The 26,746-nt window shown below is 42.5% G+C and overlaps 1 protein-coding gene across 2 annotated transcripts; it reads right to left on the bottom strand.

Moving 5' to 3' along the window:
• Positions 1–701: 701 nt before the first annotated feature.
• On the bottom strand, positions 702–24,482 carry LOC146987387 (constitutive coactivator of PPAR-gamma-like protein 1 homolog). 2 transcript variants are annotated; one of them, XM_085776556.1, is made up of 17 exons: positions 23,605–24,482; positions 21,409–21,655; positions 21,234–21,316; positions 15,159–15,287; positions 14,397–14,487; positions 12,252–12,340; positions 11,877–12,130; positions 10,622–10,715; positions 10,300–10,521; positions 9,902–10,073; positions 8,934–9,183; positions 8,623–8,737; positions 7,733–7,942; positions 5,145–5,343; positions 4,317–4,455; positions 4,132–4,228; positions 702–2,362 (listed from the first exon to the last, which is right to left on the bottom strand). In XM_085776556.1, exons 1-17 carry the CDS (start codon positions 24,076–24,078, stop codon positions 2,045–2,047), a joined length of 3,183 nt encoding a protein of 1,060 aa, XP_085632682.1. In that variant the 5' UTR covers positions 24,079–24,482; the 3' UTR covers positions 702–2,044. The 2 variants fall into 2 exon arrangements, with proteins under 2 accessions (XP_085632682.1, XP_085632681.1); XM_085776555.1 differs by having other exon boundaries at positions 5,142–5,343.
• Between the last annotated feature and the right edge of the window lie 2,264 nt (positions 24,483–26,746).

Below are 26,746 nucleotides of genomic sequence, written 5' to 3' on the forward strand. Positions count from 1 at the left end.
ATCTATATAAAAGTCTTTCAGAAACTCTGTGTTCATTTGCAGAGGATCAATAATTTAAAAGAACAATGTTTTGGAGACTCTCAAGAAATCAGAGTCTCCAGTAGATACAACTACAATAACATTAACTCTTTAGATAGTGGGTTATTTTCACTTTGAGTATCATTTGTTTGATGTTAAATACACTGCAGTTTTCTCATTACTACATAATATGAATTACACAATATATTCATGTAAAGCATTAAAGTTCATTTTGACCTTTAGAATAGTAATAGTAGTGTGATCAAATAAAAAAAATGACTGACTGAAAATGAGGTCCAATTCCCAGCATTTATCAGTCTTATTACGGTCTTCATCACCAGGTAGATCATTCTTAGTCGTCATGGAAAGGAAGTTGTTGAGAAGTAATCTCAGTGGCAGTTGCACATTTTCCAATAGATTTGTGACAAATGATCAACCTGGAAACATTTCATGCTTTTGGCAGTAACTGTTGGTAAATAATTACATTGGTCTGAATAAATGTACTTTCCCAAATTACAGGTTGTACATCATGAGTAATGCATGCCGAGTGCCTTATTATATTAATCTAAGCAGATCTGTTCACTCTACTGTCGTCAAAACTCAAGGCAAGGAATTAAATATTGAGGAAACAAGGTAAATGATCCAGGTATTATTTGAGGGACAAGTAATAAACAAACATGGACTTGTACTAAAAGAATATAGTTTTATTAAGCATTGTAGCTAAGTTGCCTTCAAATATACCATTCCACAATCCATCAACACACAATCAAACCCAACAGCAGTTCATTCTTTCACAATCCATGAGTTAGGAAGAAACTCTGATCAACTTACAAAGAAGGTAACCTATTTAGCTCTTGCAGAGGGGCTGGGGGAATACAGTACACCATTTCTCTGATCACTAATGAAAGATGAAAAGCTTCAGGAGAATCAAGTGGAAACGTTAAATGATTATTCTGGTGTAGAAGTTATGTGGATGTAAAAACAACACTAAAAGAAATCTCAAAATTGATTACTGGCTGATGGCTAAAGTCTTAATTAGAAGGTCAAGCATGTTGCTTTTTAGCTACAGAAGGGGTGATTTGATCAAAGCTTTAAATGGGATTTTTTTTTCTTCAGATACTTGACTAATGCGGAAAACAGCAACAGAGAACAATATAGTATGAATACACTATTTCAAAGTAGCTAGATAACTTGTTTTGTTTTTTTTAATTAACTGCAACAGAGGTCAATATCACAAAAAAATTCAAGGTCAGAACAAATCTCTTACTTACAGTTAACATCATTTATGGCTATTACTGATATTAGCCATCTCTTTAATTTGCAAATGGGCACAGTACTTGAAAAGATGGAAGAAAAAGGACAACATGCATAATAACTACACACCTCTTAAACTGTAAACCATGCAGAAGGTTTTTTGTTGAAGCGGTAATACTACAGCTCTTATGTTTGAAAAAATCGAGTATCAGAATTTGACGAGATCTTTGGCGTCTGATTTTTAGAGCCGTTTCTTGAAATGTTACAGCGACGTGACAGACTGCATGAAGCTCCTCTGAACTGATGGGCCGAGATGCTTAAATACAAACCAAACCGAAAGTGATGGCCAAAGGCGGACATGTTGCGTTTTGCTTTTCTGTTTATACATTTGTTTTGTTTTTTTCATCAAGCAATTACCATGACAACACAAAAACTGATAACCATACTATGGCAAGTACATGGTGCCAAGTACATGAAGAGTATCAACCTATGAGAACTAAAGTATTCCCAAAACAAAGCTTGTTAGAGCTTTTAATATTCTAATGGAGAGGAAAAGTGTCATTCTCATAAGCGTGTAGAAACCTTGGTGATGAGGGGGCGTCACCAGGGGCTCACTTAACTACCATTGAGTGATATATTTTGTGAGAGGGATCCGAATTTCATCTCTGTTCTTTGAGAGGAACAATGTACATTAACTGTAGGCTTTCCAAAATTTCCAGATATCCCTAACCTGCTCCATCTTTCATCCTTCACCCTCTCTAGAAAAATAGTTTTACACTTCTTTTTGTAAGACAGCGGCCTCCACACCTTCATCTTTATGGCAGCCGCCGTCTTCGTTTAGTGCATTTAAGTGAGGATTAGTATTGCACGTCTTGGAGTCACTGCTAAAGGCACTTTCAGGTTGGATGACAGCCCTGCATTCCTCTTTGTCGCCGTTCAGCTGGTCTTGTTCCTTGTCCTCCACGCCGTTCGCTGTGGTCGAGTCGTCGCAAGGCACAGGGGAGGAACTCTTCTCCTCTGGCTTGGGCTTCTTCTTCTCCTTGACTGCATCGAGTGCAGGTGTATGAGCGGGCTTAAGTGCAGGCTTACTCTGGTACAAACGACAGAACAAGATTTCACTGATGTTAAATTAATGCCAAAGTCTTACACCAACAGTGACTGTGAGGATCGTGAAAAAGGATTAGAATGATCCTGGTCCATACACCCGTTGGCAGGGCCTCAAAATGTTCACTATTCAAACATTTGATCAAATATTGGTAAACTGCCATTGATGAAAACAATACACCATCAATCACAATTTGCAGAGGATATTTGATATTACTGATATTTCCTCCACAAACTTTATTCTCAAATTCCCCTGAAATCTGCAGTGCATATTCCTGGATGCTACTGCATAAAGTCTAACTCTTTTGTTGTAGTTGTTTTTGACCCTTCTAACCTTACTTTACACAAGAACATTACATTACAAATGCTGACCACATCCATGATTTGCAGAGGATGGATCCATTCGAGTGTGGACACATTCATGAGCTTTTCAAAACGACAAATATCACAGCATCAGCGAACTGTCACAGCAGCACAAAGACTAAAATATATCTAAACTAAAATATGTCTTGTTGTTTCATAACCTCCTTTCAGATCTGGACCGTCAGTCTGGTGTTTGTATATTCATGTCTGTTATGTGAAGCTCAGACACAGTAAGACTTTTACAGGAGAGGCCACAAGGCCCGAGTGGTATTTGGTACCTGGTGCACAAGAGGGAGCAGTGGTACCACCGACTAACAGCACAAAACAGAGATAAAAAAATATTATTCCAAGGTTGCATCAGTGAGGGATTTCTGTATTCAGTTTGTCAACGAGGACTCATTTAGATCAGTTTTATCAATTACTGGGTATTTTTCCTGCTTGTTTTTTGTTGTCAAACTGACACAAGCACGAAGACATGGTGTTGAGTTAGGACTTTCAGGATTAATATGAGGTATTTTGCCGGATGTAAGGATGTAGAGTTGGTCTGACTCTACAGTCTGGCCATGACATGAGAAAACTCACAGTTTTTAAGATCGAGATCGTGACTAACGTAAAAGTGACTTATTCTTGTTAGTATAATGTCACCGCTAAGAAAAGAGGCAGCATTTCTAACCTAGAATAATTCTGGGCTGATAAGCTGCCAAACAAACTGCTGTTTGCAACAGTGAGACAGAAACAAAGGCCTCGATTCGATCACACCTAACATAGTTTTTACTGACTAATGACAATCACTCTCATATCTTAAACAAGGACTTACACCTTCAGTGTAAGTAAGGTGAGATGTCCCAGTACCTCTTCTGTCACTTTAGTGTTAAATGTTCTCTTTGTGTTTCCTTGCTGAACTGCAGAGGAGGCACAGTGACAAAAAGAGGAAATTTCTAACTAAAAAGACTGTGACTTTGGAAGACGGCCACTTGATATGTCTGACGGGGACAGCTGAGACCTTAAATTAGCTTCAGTTTGGAGCATATTCTGGCGCAGAATGAGGACTGTAGTCTCGGTCCCAATCAATTCCACTGCAAGTGTAATAGGGAGGGTTGTCTTAATGGCCAGGAGGAGTTATTATAGTCAGAAAAACATGTTGCCGGGCTCAAATATGCAACTGAACATTGTTTTAAAACAATATGAATGTGAATCTGACTGAGAAAAATAGTAAGTGTGAAGCTAACGTATCTTTTTCTGTCTCTACACTGTTTCACTGTGGCTCAGACAGAGGTGGACTCATCAACATGAACGCACAGGCAAAAATCTCCACCCCCAGTCTGCATGTCATTAAGTAAAAAAAAAACCCTCATATTTAAAAATGTAAACAATGATTCATCACTGACTTACCAAGTATGCTCCGTGGCTCTGGAAGGTTCGGGTGTGGTACTTGCCTCCTCGACCAAACGTCCTTATGACAGGTGTGGAAATCACTCCCCTCATACGGCTGCAACAGAAATAAATGCCCATGGTTTACAAATAAATAACATGTACAACTGACCAAATAAATAAACCCCTTTACTTTGTGTTCTTACCCTCTGTTTGGTGCACCAACAGACACCACCTGAATGGGGAAACCTCCTCTTCCTCTCCTGCGTCGAGTTCCAGCCCACTGACCCACCACAGTGCCGGCGATCTCCAGCTTCCCACCCTGTGATGAGATTCCTGGGAGTCCTTGTTAGAAGAGGAAAAGCTAAATATGTTAATATGTGCATCTACTAATAACTAATAACTAATAACTTGAACAATAACTATTCTAAGACCAAATACAAGACTAATGCTGCGTTCACATGGACTAGGCATGTGCACGGTAACCTGGGTACTCGAGTACGCGCTCTGTCTGACGGACAGAGCACATTTATGAGTCATTCTATTTTTATTAAAGTAATCGGTTACTCGAGTAAGACCAGGTTAGGTTACTCGGTTAGAAAATGCCCATGCCTAACATGGAGTCCAGTAGACAGCAGACGGCACACTGGATGTTATTTTAGTGGACGAGAGAAAGACGGTAAAACTTGGCGGAGGCCGACAAAGAATACCGTCAACAGCAATGGCGTCCCAAGTTGAAATGTTTTTACTTTTACCACCGCCACTGAATTCACAATCAGATGTGACGTTTTGGGGGGAATTTAACAATAAGTTTCAAGAGAAATAAGCTTTGATGATAACATTAAATAATACACAGTAATTTGTTGTAAACAATACAGCATCGCCAGAGCAAAGTACTGCACGTGTGTATCGTTTTGCCTTTGTGCCGTCGGACTGTTTGTTTGTTTTTTGCGTCCCGTCCCGCGGCTGCAGCCCGTCTGCTGTCTGCCGGACTCCATGTGAACGCATCATGAGTGTCCTGTTGTACTCACCACCAGGCATTCCCCTACCTCTCCCCTGAGGAGGCATCATGGGGGGTGGGGGGTAGAAGGAGCTGCTTGGGGTGTAGAAAGGCATCCCGTGAGGAGGTGGAGGCGGAGGTGGGGGGAACGGAGGAGGATGAGGTGGACGACTGAAGTTGAGGCCTTCCAAGATGCTCTGACGCATCTTCTCCACCTTGGCGACCAGTTCAGACTGGAGACAGAAAGAGGAGAAAGAATTACATTGTCACCAAAGCCTTGAACACAAAAAAAAATGTAAAAGTTAGGACAAATAATTCAGGCTGCAGTGTTTCACTTGAAGAGGACAGCGTCTCCTTGTCAGGCTGGGAAGAGCAGACTAGACGACTGGAGTCTCAGCACGGACATGCTGATGTCTCTACCGCAGGGCAGCTCGCAGCAGCAGAGCCTGTCAAGGAGGCTAAAGTAAAAGAGCTGCACTGCACTGCCTCTTTCTGTTCTCTGCTTCCATTACCTCTACCTCCAAAATGGTTCAGAAAACCTGCACAGGTCTGTGTTCTCTGAGGGAGTTTAAACAAGACCAGGTAAATACTGCTGTACTGTATGGCTGAGCTGCGTCATCGTCTGTCAGCATTCTGCATGGTATCATCAGGTTTCAGCTCTTTATCTGTTTGCCTTTCTCCTCCTTTCTGCGCTCACATATACTGCGTTGTAATTCAGCTCAGTTACAATGAAGTGGTGGTCAAGTTTGAAACAATGAGTCAAACCCAGACCATTAAGGACTAAGTGTGAACCAGTCAGGAACAAATGTCACAACCACAAGTTACTTCAAAGCCATTTCTAAGCTGCTGCTGTTAAAACCTCATCCTGTAACTGCAATGTCATCTGACAAAAACTGAGAAACAAAGTCTGAACTATGATTTTAGTTGTACTTCCATATAAAATGATTACTCAGAGAGACGCTATTCTGTGACCTTTCACAACGGAGATTAGCTAAGGTTTGTGCAGCAGGTCATTAGATTTGGCGTGAGGTGCTAAACCTGGCTAAATGGGTCTGAAAAAGTTGGTTAATTTAATGACAAAGGTGCAAAGTTGGTAACACTGCTAGTAAATTGCATAATAAAAACTGTTTGTGAGAATTAATTTTTAAAGAGCGGAGGCCAATGAGGAAATTCCCGGTGTAAGTTCATGACACACTCAGCTCTATCACTCCCTCAGGAAACATTCAGGGAGCAGTGCAGTGCAGTGAGTCTTCTCCACTCATGCTGCTGAGTGCAGCTTTAAAAACGGTTTTCACTTATTCTGGGAAAGAATCACTGCACAACAAACAGTCTTACTTCACTTATAATGACCACTTGTGCTAACTAGTTTTGACGCAAGTGGAAAAAGTATTGAAATTAACTTCTCCGATATTGATTCAAACAATCTTTCCAGTCGAGTCCGAGCTGTTTTCTGCCTCTTTTATCTGTAGCTAGAATGTTTCTGATCAATATCAGACGAGCGTGTTAGCAGGCTGACTCATGAGCTGAAGCTGCTGTGCCTATTCTGCAGGTTAAGTCCTGATGGAAAAAGAAAAAGTGTTTGATCAACTTAAATTGATATTTACCTAATAATCTACCTGTCTTGTTCGTGGTTGGACGTTCCATTCATAAATACCTAAGTTCTACCTTATGTTAACGTGTATCATCTGAATTTAAAAAAACATCTGGGGGATGTCACATTCTCAAGTTATATCAACCAGAGGTTTTGAAAAGTGATGGCATCATCCTGCTGAACACTAGACAACTGTGGCTGCTCATGTTAATTAAGCAACATTAGAATTATTGATTAATTCATTGTTTATAGCCAATTTCATAGGGGAAACACAAAGTCTTACAAAGAGCATTTTGGGACAAGCTACAGTCCAGAACAAAATGGTTATTTGTTCACAATGCCACAAAAACGTGAGCCAAAAGAACTGAAACTGATTTAGATTCTTCATTTTTAAAATATGTGTTGCTTTATGTTCATGTCAATACAAAATCGTGTCATATGTAAAAGCCATCATTCCCAGTTGCATGTTAATAATATATTATTAATATATATCAGGTTCTAAATACTGAAGCGTTAAACAGCTTTTTGTTCATGTCTGATCTGAGCTGATGTGATCACTGATAAAACTGTTATGCTCTGACCTTGGTGTGCTTCAAGTTAAGAGCTGGTAAGATGGTTTCCACGGTGACTGACACAAAGCCTTTGGACATTTTAGTAACTTTTCAAAACAGACAAATTGACAACTACTTTAGGCAGCAACTGGCCAGATGTGCAGAGAGGGGGGTTGAATTTTTCTCCCTCTTTCTCTCCCTCTTTTTTTTCCTCCATCACTGCTGTACAAACACTATGAATGCCTCTGAGGAGCAGCTGTCTGACAGAGTACACACCAATATCTCCATTAGTGAGATACATCTGGACTACAAGGACGGCCACAGGCTGTAGGAACAGGAACAGGCTGTGATGGATGGACACCTGCTCTGAATGGTCCATTCACAACAAGGACGCCATGTTATACAAACGAGTTCGAATCGCACTGCGGCCTTTAGTCGGAGCGTGTTTTGCTGACTTGTGGGTGGTGTGGATCAAGCTACCTGACCATCACAGAGGTCAATGAGCTGGGCTTTCTCCCTGTTGGCCCTGATGAGTTTGCTCTGAAGCAGTTTGCCGTCAAAGTACATCCACGGACAGCAGTGCTCCCAGGGAATGGGCTGTCCGCACGCGTCGTTGGCAAACAGAGCCATGTCCACTCCGCTCATGAACAGAGCGGCCAGCTGGACTCCTCGCGGGTCCAGGTTGTCGATCTGCAAAAGAGAAACATCCGCACGTTTATACATGTCCGAATGGACAACAAATGACAGCATGTTCCTCTAACCGCCCCCAGAGCATTCAGATTAATGAAGTGCAAAGCAAAGCACGGAGCAAGCGTAAGCGGCCCATTCATTCCCAGCTGCCAGAGGCCAGCAGTGGACGACCTAATCCAGCCAAAACAGAAAGCCAGCAGACACAACCTACATGTTCTGACACAGCAGAGAGCCGACAAAGCTACATACAGACAGACCACAAGGACCAGAGTGCACAGCTCGTGTGGATGGTTTTCAATCACAAAGAGGCCAAATGAGGACAGAGCTGCAGCTGCTTTACAACTTGTGTGAGACGTGGAGTTGATAAACCATCCACACATGACATGAAAACGCCTCAAAGCTCTACAGATACATCTTTCAGTGCAAAGCTGTGGCTTCAGGAACATGCTTGTACAAAACCGGGTTTTTACACGAGCATGTTTCTGTGTCTGCAGAATATGAGGAGCGCCTGGAGAAACAGAACGACATGAAATCTAACGGGAGCCAATTCTCTCGTCAGTCTGTGGGTTTCACAGCAGTCGGGTAGATAAAAAGCACATCGGGGCGATGGACAGGTTAAGTCAAACATGACATTGTGTGTTTCTCCGACGCTCCTCATAAAACAAACACTACAAAATCACCTTCAGTTCCTGCAGCTGGTCAGGCTCATAAAGTTTAGGAGAAAGTGCTTGGGCTAGGAAAGCGTCAAGTTCGTTACGACGCAAAATTCTTACTCCTGGCCAATGTAACATAAACCTGAAGCAAAACACAGAGGGGTTAACAGAGTTACAAAAACCAGGAACTGATCACCACTATCTTAATGAATCCTCACTCCCTTTCAATTTACGTCACACTGTGCTCTCTCTTTCAAAGCTAGACAGTGAAATCGACATACTGTACGTGTTGTGTAAAGCCACAGTTGGTTTCAGCGGGTTTCAGTCAGTCCACTCACCGTAGCACACAACAGAGCACCAAGAGGGGCGTGGGGATGTTGGCAGGGTTCAGCATGGCCGGGGTGTCGGAGCGCATGCAGGCCAGGAACGCCCTCATCCTGCGGTTCTTGTCCTCCACGGCCTTCCCCAGCCACAGCTTCTTCAGGTTGGGACAGGTCCACTCCCTGAAGGGCAGAGCCTCCACCAGCTCAGGGGTGTGGGGAGACTTGCCTTTGTAGGCCGCCCACTCCTTGACCATTACATGTGTGACTGGAGGAGAAAAAATGCATTTAATGATATTAGAGATGGTATTTATCAAGGGCCTCAAAAGTCACTCCTGGGTATCACACTTAAAATGTATTAAGGTCCAAAAACTATCAGTCGTATCTCAGAGGAGGATGGGAGTTCATCAGCGACTCTCCTGCTGCAGCAGAAGCAGAGCTAGACTACTCCTTCACTTTTTACGACCTCTATTGAGTTTAAAAGGGAAAAAAAATGCCCAGCGCTCTACACTCAGTAACCCATAATGTCATAAAGTAAAAACATGATCCTGCACTATTTCCCAAATTTATTATATCAAAAAAAAAAATCTCTAATTTAGAAAGGTCAAACTGTGGTCAGCCAAAACAACACTGGGCTCCTTTCAGGACAGGTCTCAGACTGTCCTTGAATGTCTCAGCCACAGGTCAGACTTAAACTCCATGAACTCTATTCTGAGAAACCTGAAGAAGACAGTGTGTCTCAGACCTAAACTTGAGAGGAGCTTCCAGGAATGATGGGATTCACTTTGTGCAAAGCTTGTGGAGATTTACCTAAGAGGACTCAAAGCTGAAAAAAAAGTGCTGCATTAAAAGTCTAAATGCTTTTGCAGATGAGAGATTTAGGTTTTTAATTTTCAAAAAAATGTGCCTTGAGTACTGTGCACTGATGGAAGTGTGTTACAAGGGAAGGTGTGTGGACGTTTTCTAAAGTCACTGTGGGGACTCACATTCGGGGAGGCAGTTCTTCCTCATGGCGAGTCTCTCAGCCTTCTTCCTGGCCTCCGCCAGGCTGAAGAGCACTCCGTAAACATACTGACGGATGGGCCGAAACAGCTGCACTGCTGTTGGAAGGTCTTTGTTACCTTCATCTTCAATGGTGACAGACAGTTTAATCTCCCCCTGCAAAGACACATTGTTATGCCACACAATAACACAAACAACTCACTACAGACAACAATATCATGTGTGTGTGCCTCAGTATGTATCAATTTTGACTAGATGTGCATTTCTGTGCTTCCTATGGATGTACATTTTCTTCTGCTAATTTCACGAGAACAAATCTTAAAATATGAAAGCAGATTCAATCCAAACATGAGAATGAGACTAGATAACCCAGGCCCCTGACCTTTGTGAGAACATGATAGATATAAGGGTACATGAGGCCCTTCTTGTGTCTGTGCTCGGCCACCCGCAGGACCTCGGGTGCCACGGGAGGGAGAGGTGGGATGGTTATGTCCATGTGGTTCCTGGTGGGCATGGAGAGCAGGGAGGGAATCTCGGCGTTCAGGCTGTGCAGACCTGCAGCCTGCAGCGCCGGGCTCACGGCAGAGGTCACACAGAGGTCGGCCTGAGGACAGATGGAATGAAATGTGAGTTTCACTTCAGTCACCTGGTGAAATGTATCGCCTGGTCCGGTGTGTGGTGTTCCCCCCCGACGTTGGACTCACTTTTGTTTGGTCTCCCTGTTTTCCCTCTGGTGTGTTTTCAGAGTGAGACGTGTGTCCGTTCTTCTCCCATCCTCCTTTATGGTCATTCACATGACTGAAAAAGTGAAAAGACTGTGGTTGGCAGTGGAACTGAGAATGAACTGGGTTGTACACAGAGGAAAATAATGATCATAGTAATTTGTTTACACACACAGTGTTTGGGAGGAAGCCATTTTCTGTTTCATTTGATCCAGTTATTTACTGTTTGTCTTAAGCTGCTGCAAGAGGCTGTTTTTTGACCCCAGTCTCTGGTTTAAAGTTTTACAGGGATCTTGTTTTCATCTGAGCCCAAACCCACAGGAGATGGTTTCATTCAGAGGGGCAGAGACCCACTGGTCCTAGCTGATAGCAGAGCAGAGCAGCGACATCGTCGTGACCACAACAACTGAAAGTAATTAGGTCTAATAAGTATTTCAATTAAAATTGTTGAAACAAGAACAAAAAAGATCAAAAGACTTAATGTAAAGTGGGAATGAAAAAAATGTGTGTGCAATGTGTCCAAGTTGTTGTGTCAGAGAAGACAGTATCCTGAAACATGACTACTATATTATAGCTGCTATTTGTATTGATTCTAGATTGTCTGACAGTTTTATTTTTTATTGTGGCTCATCGTTTTGATGGGTATTTAGATTTTTATTGTGATATTAGTTGTTTTCCATGATAAGTTCAAGTGGAAATCTGGTTGATGTTTACAATATTCATGGTTTATCATGGTGGCATGCATTCACTTGCCAAAATCAAGTAAAAAAAACATTAAAATACAGGCTGATGATAATCATGTCATCAGTTTTCAGGTAATATAAAGAAAGTACTCGATATGATGTCTCATCTAACGTTCTCTCAGTCTTTGTCATCAACTTGTGTGTTTGGTGATTTGAGTCAATCAGGATTTTAGCGGCTCGGAAGTTAACAGGAAGTCTTAACAGGTCATGTTTCAATTACATTTTCACATATCTAACGTTGTCTGGCAACAGAAACGGATGTAAATGAGAACAGCTATAACGGAGACTGGTTTGAATTGAAACACTGTATATGAGAGAGAACAGAAGGAGAGAATAGGACATGCGAAGCCGTATAATACATTTAGACCTGGTCTCGTTGTCATCCGTGCCTCGATACAACCCTGCAGTGTGACCGCAGCATTTTTCCACAAATCCTCTTCTCTGTGAATAAAGACTGCGACAGAGAGAGAGAGAGACGGTTGTATTGAACTCACTTGGCAGTTGAGCCGGAGCTCTCTTCATTCTCCGAGGAGGAGGAAGTGGAGGAGGCATTGAAGAAAGCAGCCTCTGTGTGGTTGGGGCTGCCGGCCTGGCCCAGGTTGATGGGAGAGGACCTCTCGTACAGCGGTGTGTGCTTCCCTTCATGAGGAATGTTGCTGAAGCTGTTCTGCTCTGGGACGCCTTTGTCCGCCGTGTCCAGAGCCAGGTTGCGCTCCACCAGAGGGTCTGGGTACGACGAGTGCTGGACCTGAAGACAGACAGACAGACAGGGAGGGAGGGGAAAAAACATCAACTAGGCATCCTCACACGGCGCTGAGCTGCGTGCGCCGCCCCCGCTGTTTATTCAGACGCCGACTCTGAAGTCTTACCCCAGGTTTTACAGGCAGCGGCACCTGTGGAATGTTGAGCATTTTCGGAGATGGCACTGCAGCAGGCACTCCCATGTGTTTTGGTCTGACTGTGAAACATAAAAACAAAAAGCTTCAGTGCACACCTTCACAGCCTGGATATTGGGACAGACTTCAGCAGCGCCCTGGACCATCTTAAAGGAGAATTCCGGTCATTTTAGTAACGCTCTACAGCTCTAGGTCCCCGGGTGCGACCATCGGAAAGAATCTGAGAAAAATATGTGCAGACCAGACCTAGCTCTCCTCCTGGATTTAGGAGGAAAAAAATGAGTTTGGATGGGAAAAAAAACTGTTATATTCATATTGATGCTTTTTTTCCCCATCCAAAATCATTTTTTCCTCCTAAATCCATGTTTTCCTCGTGTTTTTGTCTTTGTTGATATGGAAACAGTCCCGAGTTCGACAGTCGACTAGTAAGGTCTACCCAGGAAGCTAGAGTGAACAGAGCTACGTGATAAAACACACGTAAAACACTGCTTTCTCATATTAACTGAGTTATGCACACTCAGTGTTGCCCCCATTACTTCGCTGTTCACCTGCAGTGTAGCGCAGCTAGCAGGAGGACAGCTAGGTCCAGTCTGCACATATTTTTCTCAGACTTTTTCCTACAGTATGTTCGCACTCGGGGACCTAAAGCTGTAGAGCGTTACTTAAAAAATGACCAGAATTCTCCTTTAAACTGGAAGTTGGTACGACCGATTCTGGGTCAATTCAATTTCAAAATATCTGATCGAGGATGTGCATCAAACCACTTCCCTGGCATGGGAAATTCAGGAAGGAGACAATTAAAAGAAAATCTGATTTGTAAATAAAGACAGCAGTCTAAATGTTGCAATTTCCCCTCTCATCTCTCTCTCTCTCTCTCTCTCTCTGTCTATAAGACTGTTATCAAACCATAAAGAGCCATGTTTTCCTGCTCGTTCCTGTTGGGTGCTGCTACTGCTCTCTGCTAACGCACAGGTCTCATTGAGTGTTGCCATGGTAACATTGTTCTTGGGTTTGAGATGGCCTGGGGGCAAGGTGCCTGATGTATTTGACATGAAAATTAGTCCGTCTTAATTTTTGTGAAACGGTGTTATTTGCATCCGACTCATCTGTGAGCCAATACACGACTGGAGCCAACAACCACAGACCTGTCTTTAATGTCTTTGTGAAACCTGTGGCCGCTGTGTCGGGCATCTGATTTGGGGAACTCTGGATTTTTGGAAAGTTGTTTGTCTAAAATAATCGCAGCAGTCAAAAGCTCTAAAATTCACTGTACACAACAACCAGCTCGACCCTGAACAACAGACAGATTGTGTTCCCTATTAGCTACAAGAAACTATGCTCCACTGTTGTTGTACTGGTTTTGCATGACCTCGAACCTAATCTGACACTTAAACCATATTTTAGATTCATTATTTTTCAGACTTCATTAAAGTAAATAAAAGGAGTAGGACAATTTTTAAGAAAAATAACTTTTTTTGGTAAGTGGGTTGGACTTCAAACATTGGTAACATAATACCTGCTGTAATACAAAAACACATGAAAAGGAAATTACAAATCACTACACTGATTCACTACAGTCACCATATAAAGTAAATATTTCAACGTTCATTTTAAGCATAGTTCTGCCAAAAAATAAATAAATTAAAAATAATAAGTGGTGGCAGCGTGCACAAATCCAAATCCTGAACAGAGTCACCAAGATTAAGAAATAATGATGGTCCTCACAGTCAAATAGTCAAACTACTTGATAGATAGCAATCAATTTGATTGAACTGCATTGCTTCATGCATCCAATACAGGCAGCATGAATTAACATGAAGTCTGAGGCCTCTTAAGTTAAGTTATTCTTTTCAAGCGTGCTGCTCATTCTGCAGCAGCCTCCTGTCTGAGTTTGCAACATTTCCAGTTTTCTTTCCGTTTCGATGTGTTGTGTGTCCAGTGAGTGAGTGCATACATCAAGCAAGACAAAGTCAAAGACAGGGCCCAGAGCATCTTATAGACCGGCTCTGAATCTGTCTGTGCTGCTTATGTCCAGCCTCCATCTCTTCATCTACCACATGGACCAGGACAATCAGTGACAGTCTAGGTTGAACCACAATCAGACAGACAGGCACCCACCTAACTGTGGAGGGTAGTATGGAGGTTTGCTGGCCAACGAGTAGTACTCCACTGCCTTCTTGAAGCGAATGACTTTGTCATCAGTGCACGACTGAAAGAAAAACATTGAAATATTATCACTGTACTGAAGCAGGGAGCAGGCAAATCATTATAAAAAAATGTCACATTTAACAATTTCACCACTTTAATTTTTTTTTGGGTTAATCTTGTACAGCATCATGATAATTATCTGTCAAACACTGATTCCTCTTTTATTCAGCTGATGTCTGGTGGTGTTTTACTTTGATTCTTTCTATGGCAGTGAGCAGTGTTTGCACACTTCAAGTGTTATTTTTAGAATCCTTCTTTTGTCTACAGATGTTTTAGTCGGTTATATGAGAAGAGGAGATTGTGACTCTAGTACAGATTTTACCCAGACAATGTTTTTCTTATTAGGCCACATAATAAGAATCGTAACTAATTTGTGACTTATACAGTTTCAGTTAGCAGCTATACATTTTTTTCATCCCATTCATTGTTACTGAGTCACAAAAGAACAGCATTTTAAAGAACGTGACATGTTGACTTGCTGCTGCTGTGATGCTGCATTTACATTTTATACGCATCAACACCATCACGGTGCCTCCAGCTCAGTCTGGACCTGCAGTCGGCTTATGCATATGAAATGAAACAACCTGCATCTGCATCAGTCTGCATCATGAACACCATCAGTCACTGACCAGCTCCTCCAACGAGCCAGTTGCATGTCGAGTCTGTTCCTACCTGTGAATGCTTGAAGATGTCCTTGGCGATGGCCTCCAGGTCGGTGATGTCTGGGATGTTGCGGACGTAGTCGGCCGCAGCTTTGATTACAACATCACAGGGTGGGAGCACAAGTTGGTGGGCACGCACCTGAGGAACGACAATTCACTAAGGTCACAGCAGGTCAGCCAAGCATATTTTAGGGAATATTTTCGTTAAAGGTTAATTCCAGGCGAATTCAACTCAGGGGTGTATTTTCCTATCATTTTAGGTCTAAAAGAAGGAATCTGAAGATTTTTAGTTTAATCGCTCCTGTTTTGCGGTAGTTGTGTCTGTCCCTGCATCGCCACGGCAGCAATGAATGGGAGTGGATGTAAGTTCCGCTGTTTAGGCTGTTTCCAGCCCTCAAAGCCGCAATTTTTTTCCACAGACAGCGTCAGATGGCGACTCAAACATGCACCGAGAAGTTTATTTACTTCAAGCAAGCCGACATGTTTGTAAAACTAGATCTAATTCAAAGTCTCCCGGAGTCTCGCGCGAGACCCAGTTGCCGTGCTCGGTGTGTTCAGGAGCAGTGGGAAAAGCTACCGTTTGTGTCCTAACACAGGAATATCAACTCTTGACTTGCTTCAAGTAAAAAAAACTTCTCGGCGCATGTTTGAGTAGCCACCTGACGCTGTCTGTGGAAAAAAATGTACACTTCAAGCAAGTAAAGAGTTGATATTCCTGTGTTTATGACACAAGCGGTAGCTCCTACTGCGCCTGAACACACCAACACTGCAACTTCGGGCTCGTGCGAGACTCTGGGAGACTTTGAATTAGATCTAGTTTTACAAACATGTCGGCTTGCTTGAAGTAAATAAACTTCTCGGTGCATGTTTGAGTCGCCATCTGACGCTGTCTGTGGAAAAAAATTGCGGCTTTGAGGGCTGTAAACAGCCTAAACAGCGGAACTTACATCCACTCCCATTCATTGCTGCCGTGGCGATGCGGGGACAGACACAACTACCGCAAAACAGGAGCGATTAAACTGAAAATCTTCAGATTCATTCTTTTAGACCTAAAATGATAGGAAAATACACCCCCGAGTTGAATTCGCCTGGAATTGTCCTTTAAAGCTGAGATTGTGATTTCTGCTTTCTATCGTGCCCTTTATGTTTTCCAATAAACTCTCGCAATAAATCACATTTTCTGACACAAGCAAACAAAACCCTGGAGTCCTGTTTACCCCACACAAATTACTACGATAAACAGTAATCAATGAGCTATTAGAATTTCTCTGCATCACTTGATTCATCAGCTACGTTTTCTTTCTTTTTTTATGCTCACACATCTGACTATTACAGGTTGGATCTTGATCTTGCTGAGAATTTTCCTTTGTTCTTGTGCTTGCAGCTAATCTTCTCCACAAGCTCTTTTCACCAGTTTGCTTCTCTTTCATACCACTGCTTAAACAGCTTCTATACAAATTTAACTACAGGCTGCAGCACCAATACTGATATCCACTTAATGTTTATCAAGTACACTTTGTTTTAAGCATACATCTGATATTTATTGGACCATTTCATCCACCTGCAAAACTACTAGTCCACATATACATCTCACATTAGGCAGGTAAAAAAAATAGCTTTCGGTAGGTGGTCTAAACATGGAGTACCCATGAGCCTCGGGCGCCGTTGCTAAGAAGAAGCAGCCAGTGGTAGTGAATTATCATTACAATGCATACTGTATTAATCTCTAAATAGATCCAGAAACTAATTACTACAATAGTGCTCCCACTATGCTGTCTTCAAGGTTGTCTGTTAACTACAGGCAATTAGACATGGTAACATTGTAATGTGCGCACTCCCTTCCTGTTATGTGTGATATATAGCCTTTCAGTTACATTATTACTATGTTATTTGCTGCAGCGTTTACTTAAGTTCATTATATAATTTTAATGATTTTATTCATTCTAATTGTTAACTATTATTTTCTTTTGCTGGCTTCTTTCTTTTTCTTTTAAACGTACTTTACTGTTTGTGATTTTAATGTTTTCCTATGCCTGTGTGAAGCACTTTGAATTGCCTCATGTATGAATTTACAAATAAATTTGCCTTGCCCTGCCTTTAGCCTGCATTACTTCACTCAGGTTTCTACTTTTTAATCAAAGAGAGAGAGAGAGAGTAAATTAGCAAGAGAAGCTTTTAATCTTTCAGACTAATGAATCACCGTAGTACTAGTAAAACACATGTACATCTTTAATTTCAATGTGTCTTTAAGAGTTGCCTCCGATTTTCTGCCAGAAAGCCTAAATTTCAAATGAACAGTTTTTCCTCTGCAGAACCTCCTTCCAGATATTTTAAGTTCCAGTCGAGGCTACACCTGCTGTGTTGTTGGCTAAATGACAGAACAAATAATAAGTGAATTGCCTCAGCCCCTTCCCTGAAAGAGGGATTAATAGGTAAACAACTGTCCAAGTGGCAGCAGCTGCAGAACCAGACAGATTCAGATACAGAGCCGAGAAACTTGAAATATGAGCTTTTATAGCTTCAGCAGTTGAAACATAATTTCGTGTCAGCTTTTTAAAAGTATTAACATGAAGTATAGCACACTAGACACAGTTTGAGATTAAAAAAAAAAAATGTTTGTAGTATCCATGTTGTTAAGTTCCCTTCTTCCTTCCATGTTGGTTGGTGGCAAATAATAAAGTGAAAAGTTATTATCAATTGTCAGTAGTTATTGCATTTCCACTTCGTTGGTTACTCACCACTTAAATCTATAAAATAAAAACACAATTACCTCAGCCTATCTCTTGTTTAAATAAATGATTAGGTGGCACCATGAGAAAACCAAACAGACAGAACCCAATTAATTACCCAATTACATTCAGAGTCGGTGTCTATGTTCCTGTGAATGTCATTCAGCAGCAGTGCAATATAAGGTGTTGGTCTGCACATGTGAACCAGAAGGCCCTCTGTTTAATCACAGCTACTCATTTCAAAACTAACAGCTGAAACATTTAAGACTGTGCCCTAAAACTGTCTGGCACTGCTGTCCTGCAACTGTTTGGCTCGGCCATCCACCGATCCAATATCCTATTTCTGTCAGCTGTACTGGCCTTCACGATGTAGCCAAACCACATCATCTATCTCATCTAGCTTGGTGGCAACTGGCGGATAAGCTCACTCAGTTCTTATCTGCATCTTTGGTAATTCAGTGGCAAATTCAGGCCCCAACACATACCCCCTATTAACCCCTCGTCAGTAAAGGCACAGGTCCACCACATTGAGTGTTGTTGCTAACTAATAACGCTCAAGGGGCAGAGTCTGCATTGATGGAGGTTTACAAACCACAGTCTCAGACGAGTGCATCGCTGCTTTGACTCCGCAGTGGAGGAAATGCCACAACCTTGCAAGTGTGATTTTTTTCTTTAGGATATGATTAAAATAAATAAACGACCTAATCCCAAGCAGACATTTGACAGACTCCAATTATGATGGCATGATGAAATTAGAGGTTTAAACTGTGTGCGAAATACAGGAGGTCTAGACCCCCTTAATTGTTAGGTCAGACCCCTGCAAAATGATGGGGGGTCTCAACAAAAGTTTTATAAAAGTTTTCTTTGTTTTGTTTTGTTTTGGCTAGCAATTGGCAGTAAAAATGTCTTTAAAATGTTGTCTGGATTTTTATTATTTAAATAAATCAGAAATGGAGCTTAATATTTTGTTGGAGTGTTTCCTTGGTTTTCCAATTGTTTCTTTAAAGGTGTACAGAAATGGCCGTTTGTCCTGTTTGTCGCGCCGAGTTGTCACGAGCTGCAATACGAGTTTACCTGAGTAAGGAAAACGAATTTGATTGGTCGTTATCGAGCGGGCGGGATATTCAAAGCTTGGGGCGAGACCGAGCTCCGCGTGTGTGTGCGTGTAGGGCCTTTCACACCGAACGCGGTATGCGCTGCGCCCACCGCGAGGTACAGCGCAGACAGGCGCAGAGCTGGGCGGCACCGCGTACACATAGGGCGCGAGTTGCTGAGCAACCGAACAAACAAGACAGGATTTGGGGGGGTATATGCAAAGATATGTTCGCCAGGAGCTACAAAACGACCACCTCCAGGTGAACTTTAGCGTCAGGCTGAGCAGGGAGCAGTTTAACAGCCTGTTAGAGAGAGTTGGTCTGATCCTCAGGAGGATGACAACTCACTTCATGCATCCCGTCACTTTAACTGAACGTCTGGTCGTTTGTTTTCTCTCTGCAAGCGGCTGATTTTTTTTCAGACTCCACTACATCCTCTCCTATTGGACGCGCCGAGATGTCGTCACAGCGCGCTGCGCCCGGATTAAACATTTTTTAATTCGGGCGCAGCGCGCCGCCGCGGCATGCGCCCACCTCGCGTGCCGCTCAGCTCGGCGCAGAGCCGTTCGCCGGTGCGCCGCGGTAGCACGTACACAATGAATGGGTTTGCTGCCGCCTTCCGCCGCCTGCCGCGTTCGGTGTGAAAGGCCCTTGTCTCAGACGTTTGAATGACAGATGACGGATCCAATATCAGTGGCTGGTGAATCGTGTACAGGCTGACGTATAATCCGTGCGCCTGCATTATCCAATGCGGAAAAAAAAAATACACACTTTCATCCCGGATTTACTCAAAAATAGAATTTTGCACAAAGTTTGGCCTCCATCGTCTGATAGATGAGTTATTACACTAATTTTATGACCCAGAGTGGGCTTAAATTCAATTTTCTTTTCTGTACACCTTTAAGAACCATCCATGGTTCAAATTACGGGAGGTAGGACATGGACATTTTGGGGGGTTGAAATATTCATATTATCATTATGGATTTGTAAATGTGTATGGTAATAGTATTCCTCTTCCTGTTTAAACTCTAATGTAATATGATTTCCAGACACACCTAAGGTGGACTGTAGCATATCTGAACCTCCGTCAGGGTAGACCGTTGACCTCATGTCATTTCCGTCGGCAAGCAATACGGAGAGACTACGTTCTATGTCTACGTTCTCCTCTGTTTCGTGAGTGCGTTGTGGTAAATAATGTAAGCGGCGGTCATCCAAGAACCCCCTAGGTATTTTTTTCCCCCAAATTGGTCATGCTAATGAAGCGCTGCACTGAAATCTAGCTACATGTAAGAGATAACTTAGAAAGTGCAGTGGTAGAAAATGCCACCAAAGAAGCATACCGATATGCCATATGCCTTATTAAGCCATGAATGCAACGAGTGCAGCGTCACTGTGCACACATATCAATCCAGTGATGTACATACATCACTGAATACTACAACAAGTTCATCAACCTCTGGTCATTCTGTTCAAAGCTCAGCAGGACTCGTGTTTTGGCAAATACTGAGAACCAATCTGATACCATGGACATGCAGCCTTTTACTGATGGGAATTTCCAATGTAACATGGTGCTAACAGTTAATTTTACCACACCAGTCATCAGCTCTTCCTCACTGCTCTAAAACTGTACAGAGGTGATTTGTGTAAAGATTTTTTTTTTTTTGGGGGGGGGGGGCTAAATGTGAGAATTGTCCATGTTAATTCATGCAGCAATCAGGATTTGGTAATCAGAGTGACAGTAGTCGGTGCAGTGTTTCCCCTTTTCAATAAATCCCAAGAAAAGACCAACAATGAATTGATCCCATAAAAAGTTCCATGTGAGTATCCACAGCACGTCTATATCTATAAATACCTTATGCCTCTATGCTGTTTCTTCGGGACGGCACTGACCCACTGTTTTAGGTTGTCAGCTATTTTTAAAAAATTACGTCTTCAGCACAAACAAATGGGCCTGGGGCTGAGAGCAGACAGAGGAGGGACAGGGTTATCCTTACTGTCTGACTTTGTGCCACAATAACATCCTTCCATTTATCATCCAAATAGTTGGGGAATTCACAACAGACAGATTAGAAAATACATTTCCCATGATGCAACTCAATTCCAACTTGGAGGGATGTTGTAGAACCGTAGTGTGGCACAGTGGTCTGATAAATCACTGCTCTCCACTCCTTCAATCGTTCAATAATAACATCCCCCACTCCCTGTTATGACATTAGAATAACAGTGCAGCGATTGTAAGAAAATAAAAAAAAATCAGCTTACCTTCAAGGATGCTAATGGATGTTCGGGACCGAGTAAGCTCCAGTGAAAGGCAGCCAAGTCTTCATCAGGCAGTATGTGATTTCCTGTAAAACACATTAAAGCGCGGTTGTGTTAGTCAACATCGTCGTCGTCCGACCATCGGTTCCCATGTGTGTCCTGTAAGAGTGGTGCCAACCTAAAAGCGATGCGAAAATGACAAAACGATTTGGGTTGAGATCGAGCTGCCGTGCCACTTCGTGCATCAGGTACTGGCTGGTGGTGAGGCTTTTGCCGTTGCGGCTCAGTTTCAGGGCATGGGCACTGAAGTAGTACGGGATGTTGCACAGAGCGTAGTCGGAGTCGTAGGCCACCAGGCCGTGGAAGCCGTTCTCCCTGCATAAGGCTATCACTTCAAGGTGGTGGTCCTCGATGCTCTGGACAACCTGAGGAGTGGCCGAGACAAGAATTAGCCTTTTAGATGGGGACACTCTTTAAAAAATAGACCTCTTACACAGACATGGTGAATTAAAGCAGAATTAAGCGATATTTTTGTGTTAATATAAGTCTTAAATAGTTCTATCTTCCGACAGCAATCACTTCACCGGTCGGAAGTTATGAGTGGCCGTTATAGTGACTTTCACCGGTAAAACAGGTCGGAAAAACACGAGTGGGTTGCCTGGAACGCTACTAAGTCGTAAGTCGTGACTTGAAGCTGTAATTTACGGTTTCAAAAGCCTGCCTTGAACGCAGCATTAGCCAAAACGACCGGATCGCTTACTTCTGCTTTAATGTATAAGTCTGTAGAAACAGGATTGTGACCCTGGTGGTGCAGATTTTAAAGGAGCTGCTCTTATTAGTGTGTAAAAGCCCTGCACAGCCGATGATGGGCTACTCAAAACAAAAAGACACAAATAATTGGCTACATATTTAAAATGTTATCCAGAGTCTAAGCAGCAGCATCACATGGACACCGACACCACTAAGTAGAACTCAGCATATTACACAGTTCACTGCATCATCATGTGATCTAATACCGCCATAATCTAATAGGTTTACATGAGAGCAGAAAGTTACACAACATGGAAATGGAACTTGCACATAAACTGTATTAAATGTATACCAGAGATATTTATAGTACTCTTACGGTCAATATTTGTTCTAGTACCAACATAGTTTGATCCTTGATTTTGACATGCTCGTTGTGAAAATAATGTAAACATAATTCTCCTGTCAACAAGTTCAAGTGTGTAATAGCAGCTCTGCATTTGCTACCTGTCAGAGAAGCAAAAACACACAACCTGCATCTTCACTGGTTTGCTTCGTTGGGCACTATGTGCACTATTTTTCCATCCCTTATACTATATGTACTATATGTACATGCATTATAACTGCAAGTAATATTTAATGTCACTGTATTTAAATTGCTGATTCTTCCATGATTACAGGCTCATCCTGGAGCAGAGGTGTCAAACTCATTTTAGTTCAAGGGCCAAATTAAGTGCAATGTGATCTCAAGTGGGCCGGACTGGTAAAATAATAGCATGATATCCTATAAATAATAAGAACTCTAAACTTTTCTCTTTGTTTTAGTGTTAAGAAGCGCATTATTATGTAAGATGTTTACATTAAAGAACTATCCTATTACAAAACATATTATGACCAACCTGAAATTTCTTGAGAAAAATACATGCAATTTCAACAACAATGCCTCTTCTGTCTTCTAGTATGTCATTTTTAAATCTGGTAAATTCATCCCGCGGGCCGGATTGGACCCTCTGGCGGGCCGGTTTTGGCCCACGGGCCACATGTTTGACACCCCTGTCCTGGAGGCATTCACTGGATTATTCTGTTGAAAAATACATGATCAATCAGTTGTCCAGACAGTTGCTATTAATGAACTTCCTTATTGCTAATAGACAAATCAAATCCACTCATTGTGTGTAGCCTACTGTATGTGTCAGAGTGACAGGTTTCAGCTCACTTCAGTCAGTCAGACAGTTGTTGTTGTTTTTTTTTGCACTTCCAGGACATTTCACATATCTGTCCTTTTTACTGAAGTGATCAATCCCCCCCATAATAACAGTGCAGGTGATCACATTCATAATCAATACCCACAGGAGTATTTTTTTTTTGAGTTCATTATGAAAGAGCAGGCCACTGACTGACACCACTGCTTGCTAACACTGATTAACTTGAGTGGACATAGCTTTGCTTTGCTTTGCTTTAATGGGTGAAGTTAGTTAGCAGTGGTGGTGACATGGTGGGCAGGCTAGTAGCAGCAGGGGCTAACACACATATACACACAGCCTGCTAAGTGAGTCCACTGTGGCTCGGCTCAACAGGCACCAAACAAACCACCAGGCCGAGTTTTTTTTTTTTTTTCCCCACTCACTTCGACGCGGAACCTGAGGAGTGCCAGGCGGATGCAATGGGCCATGCAGACGGGAGGGAGGAACCAGACTTTGGGCGGAGGGGTGCCCTTGTTCTGGACGTGGCTGACGATCTGCTGGGCGGTCTGCCGCTCGTTCACCTGCCGCTTGACCCACTCGTGCAGACGGCCTTTCTCCAGGGCGCCATTGAAGCACACCAGGAGCTCGATGTTGCCGCTGAAGCAGGCCTTGGAGAGGGCGGCCAGGTAGCCCAGCATGTGGTTCCACTGGCCCCCGCTGACCCAGTCGGTGTAGAAGCCCCCGTAGAGCCGGTGCAGGCAGTTCTCGGCGTCCACCAGCAGCCGAAGCGGACCCTCGGGGGGTCTCTGCCGGCCACCGCCGACCATACTGCCCCGAGCCAGCTTCTGGAGCTCCACCGGCACCACGGCGCTGGGGCAATGCTTTTCAATGTACTCTTGGAAACCCTGAACGCCCATGATGATGATGTTTGTTGTTATGGAGCTTCTTCTGACAAAGACGGGAAACTTAAAAGTCGACTGTAAAAAAAAACAAAAAAAAACGAAAAATGAAAAATAAAAACGCGAAATATCAATGGAAATTAAACCGGTGGTGGTGGTTGCAGTCAGTGTCGCTCGTCGTGCCCCCCCCCCTGACAGCCAGCAGCAGCGACTAACAACCGGTTGTTAGCTGTTGTTGGATATTGCTGGAGGAGTTGGAGTAAAATTTCGAAAGAAACCAGGAAGTAAGGCTGCTACTTGAGCATCGTCTGTTTTGGGTGAGTTGTTTTTTGGTTCATGGCTGCTAGCTGCCATGTGTCGTTTTCACGGAGCCATGTCTGAGGTTGTGTGAATCTGTCCGGAGTGGAGAGAGAGGGAGCGAGGGAAGGAGGGAGGGGGGAGAGGGGAGAGCCGACGTGACGTAATGACGTACAACGCTCGCAGAGAAGGCACGCAGAACGAACGAGGCGAGATAGTTCGCTGTAACTCCCGACTGCGTTTGCTTCACTTTACGCAGTTACAGCCACATTTTTGACACTTTTAACACAGATGTCAATTTGTGTGATATCCACTGTTAAAAGCTGCTGTGATGATCCATGCGTTTTACAGATTTTCATTGGGGGGAAAAAAAAAAAAAAATCCATGCATTTACCGCGGCTACTGAAACCATGGAAACGTAAACATAACATTCCAAAACAGGCTACGTTTTTGACGTTCGGAAAAAGGTGGATAGAGAGACTATAACGGACTTATAAAGAGAAAATAAGTGTTGTTGTTAGTGCCAATGAATGGATTTGTCAAAAGAGCGGCTGTGTGGTGTCTTTCTGTGACCCGTACAACCGAATCTCACGCACACACACACACCATCAGCTAACCAAGACTTGGTACTAGGACACTTTTTAGCAAGTACAGCAATCATATGATCGACGATCAACAGGCATGAAATAAACACAAGCAGATAAAAAAAAAATGTCTATGTTGATTTGATTTTCTTATTTGTGCAAATTAGTGGCCGCAGTTTTTCAGCATGTAGATTTGAAACGCAGTTAAGTTTAGCTGAACCTGTGGTTAGAGAAGGTTGGGGGGGAACTCTCTTGACAAGTGTGAATCTTTGGCTCTGGGACTCAGCTGCCTGGTTTGTAGTGAGGTCAAAGTGGATTCACACTTCTGCCCTCAGATTTCTAGTGTCAACCACTGAGCAATTTTGTCATTATCCCATCTAAACTAGCAGAAGAGTTTAAAATGAATTTAATGAAAGACCTAGAAATAATTTGAATATTTTTAGTTATTTTATTCAATTTAGAATAAAATAACTAAAAATAACCATGCCTTGGAGCAATAGCACTCCATTGAGATTATCATAGAAGTGACGTTATCAGGTCCATCAGCAGACTCTGATTCCTCTCCTGAGTGAATGAAGTATGATATCTACTATTGGATGATGTTTCATTGTGTGTAGCCTATGTAATACATCAGTATTAGCCATATTTTTCCTTATTTCAAAAAAAATATGCTCAGGTTTTGAATTCATACCCACAATTTTATAAACTTTTAAGTTGAGAAAACCAAACACTGTTAAACAATGTGACTAGTATTTTATTTTATTTTATTAAGTTACACAATTCCATTATAGGATATGAGAGTTTTCTCTAGTCTGAATAAGCAACAAAAAAATATGTGAAAGAAGTAATGCCACTTTAATACCTCTAGAGGACAGCATACAATTAGGAACTGTGTATATGCATGCAGCAAACTCACAGAAACCTACAACTGGGGAATTTATCTCAAGCCCAGACATGAGTGTTCATCCTCTTAGTGTATAACATCATATAGTAAAAACTGAACAACTCCCAGATTTATTAATTACATGATTTTTGTGTCCTCCACAGAAATGCACAGTCAAGGCTTGATTGCTAACAGAGCAAAGTGAGCACCTGAAAGCCCCGGGTCCACTGTGTGCCAAGCAGAGCCATTGATTGTTGCAACTGCCCTGCACTTAGATTGTGCTGCTGAGTATCAAGTGACATGATAAAAGCCTTCAGGTGGGTCCTCCGTTATTGTTCTCTGCTGTGGGCATGCACTTACATGGCTCTGCTTCAGATACATGTATAGAACATCTGGCTTTAATACTGAATTATAGACACAGATCCAGTAGTAATCCCTTCATCTTCTTGTCCTGACAAATTAGAGCTCATACATTACCAGATTAACCTGACTGACCTGAAAATTTAGCTACTACGACCCCTTGTTCAATATTCATATGCTGGGGTACTAGCATGGTTTGTTTTTACGGTAGTGTGCAAAAATACACAAATACAAAATAATCAATGTGCACAATATCAGCTGAAGTTGATGAAACGTCATAGTTCTCTGAGAAACCTGATTCTAGGTCAACTGGATTTGGTAGTAGATTCTCAAAGACGCTACACCTCTCTTTGGTGGCCCCCTAAACAAGATTTTTGTTTGTGGCCCTGCACTCTAAGCGCAAACACCAAATCACTGGTTAAAACTGAATACAGACGTGTTTATGCCCTCTGAGGTTTGAGGCCATTTTCTCGACTTTTACATATTTTCTTAAATTTATCTTTTTAAGATACTTGCAGATGTAACAATACTCAAGTGTTTTATGTCTAAATATTAGAACCTC

The sequence above is a fragment of the Trachurus japonicus genome, chromosome 5 (genome assembly GCF_045865225.1).
Source record: "Trachurus japonicus isolate A0001 chromosome 5, Traja_1.0".
NCBI lineage: Eukaryota > Metazoa > Chordata > Actinopteri > Carangiformes > Carangidae > Trachurus > Trachurus japonicus.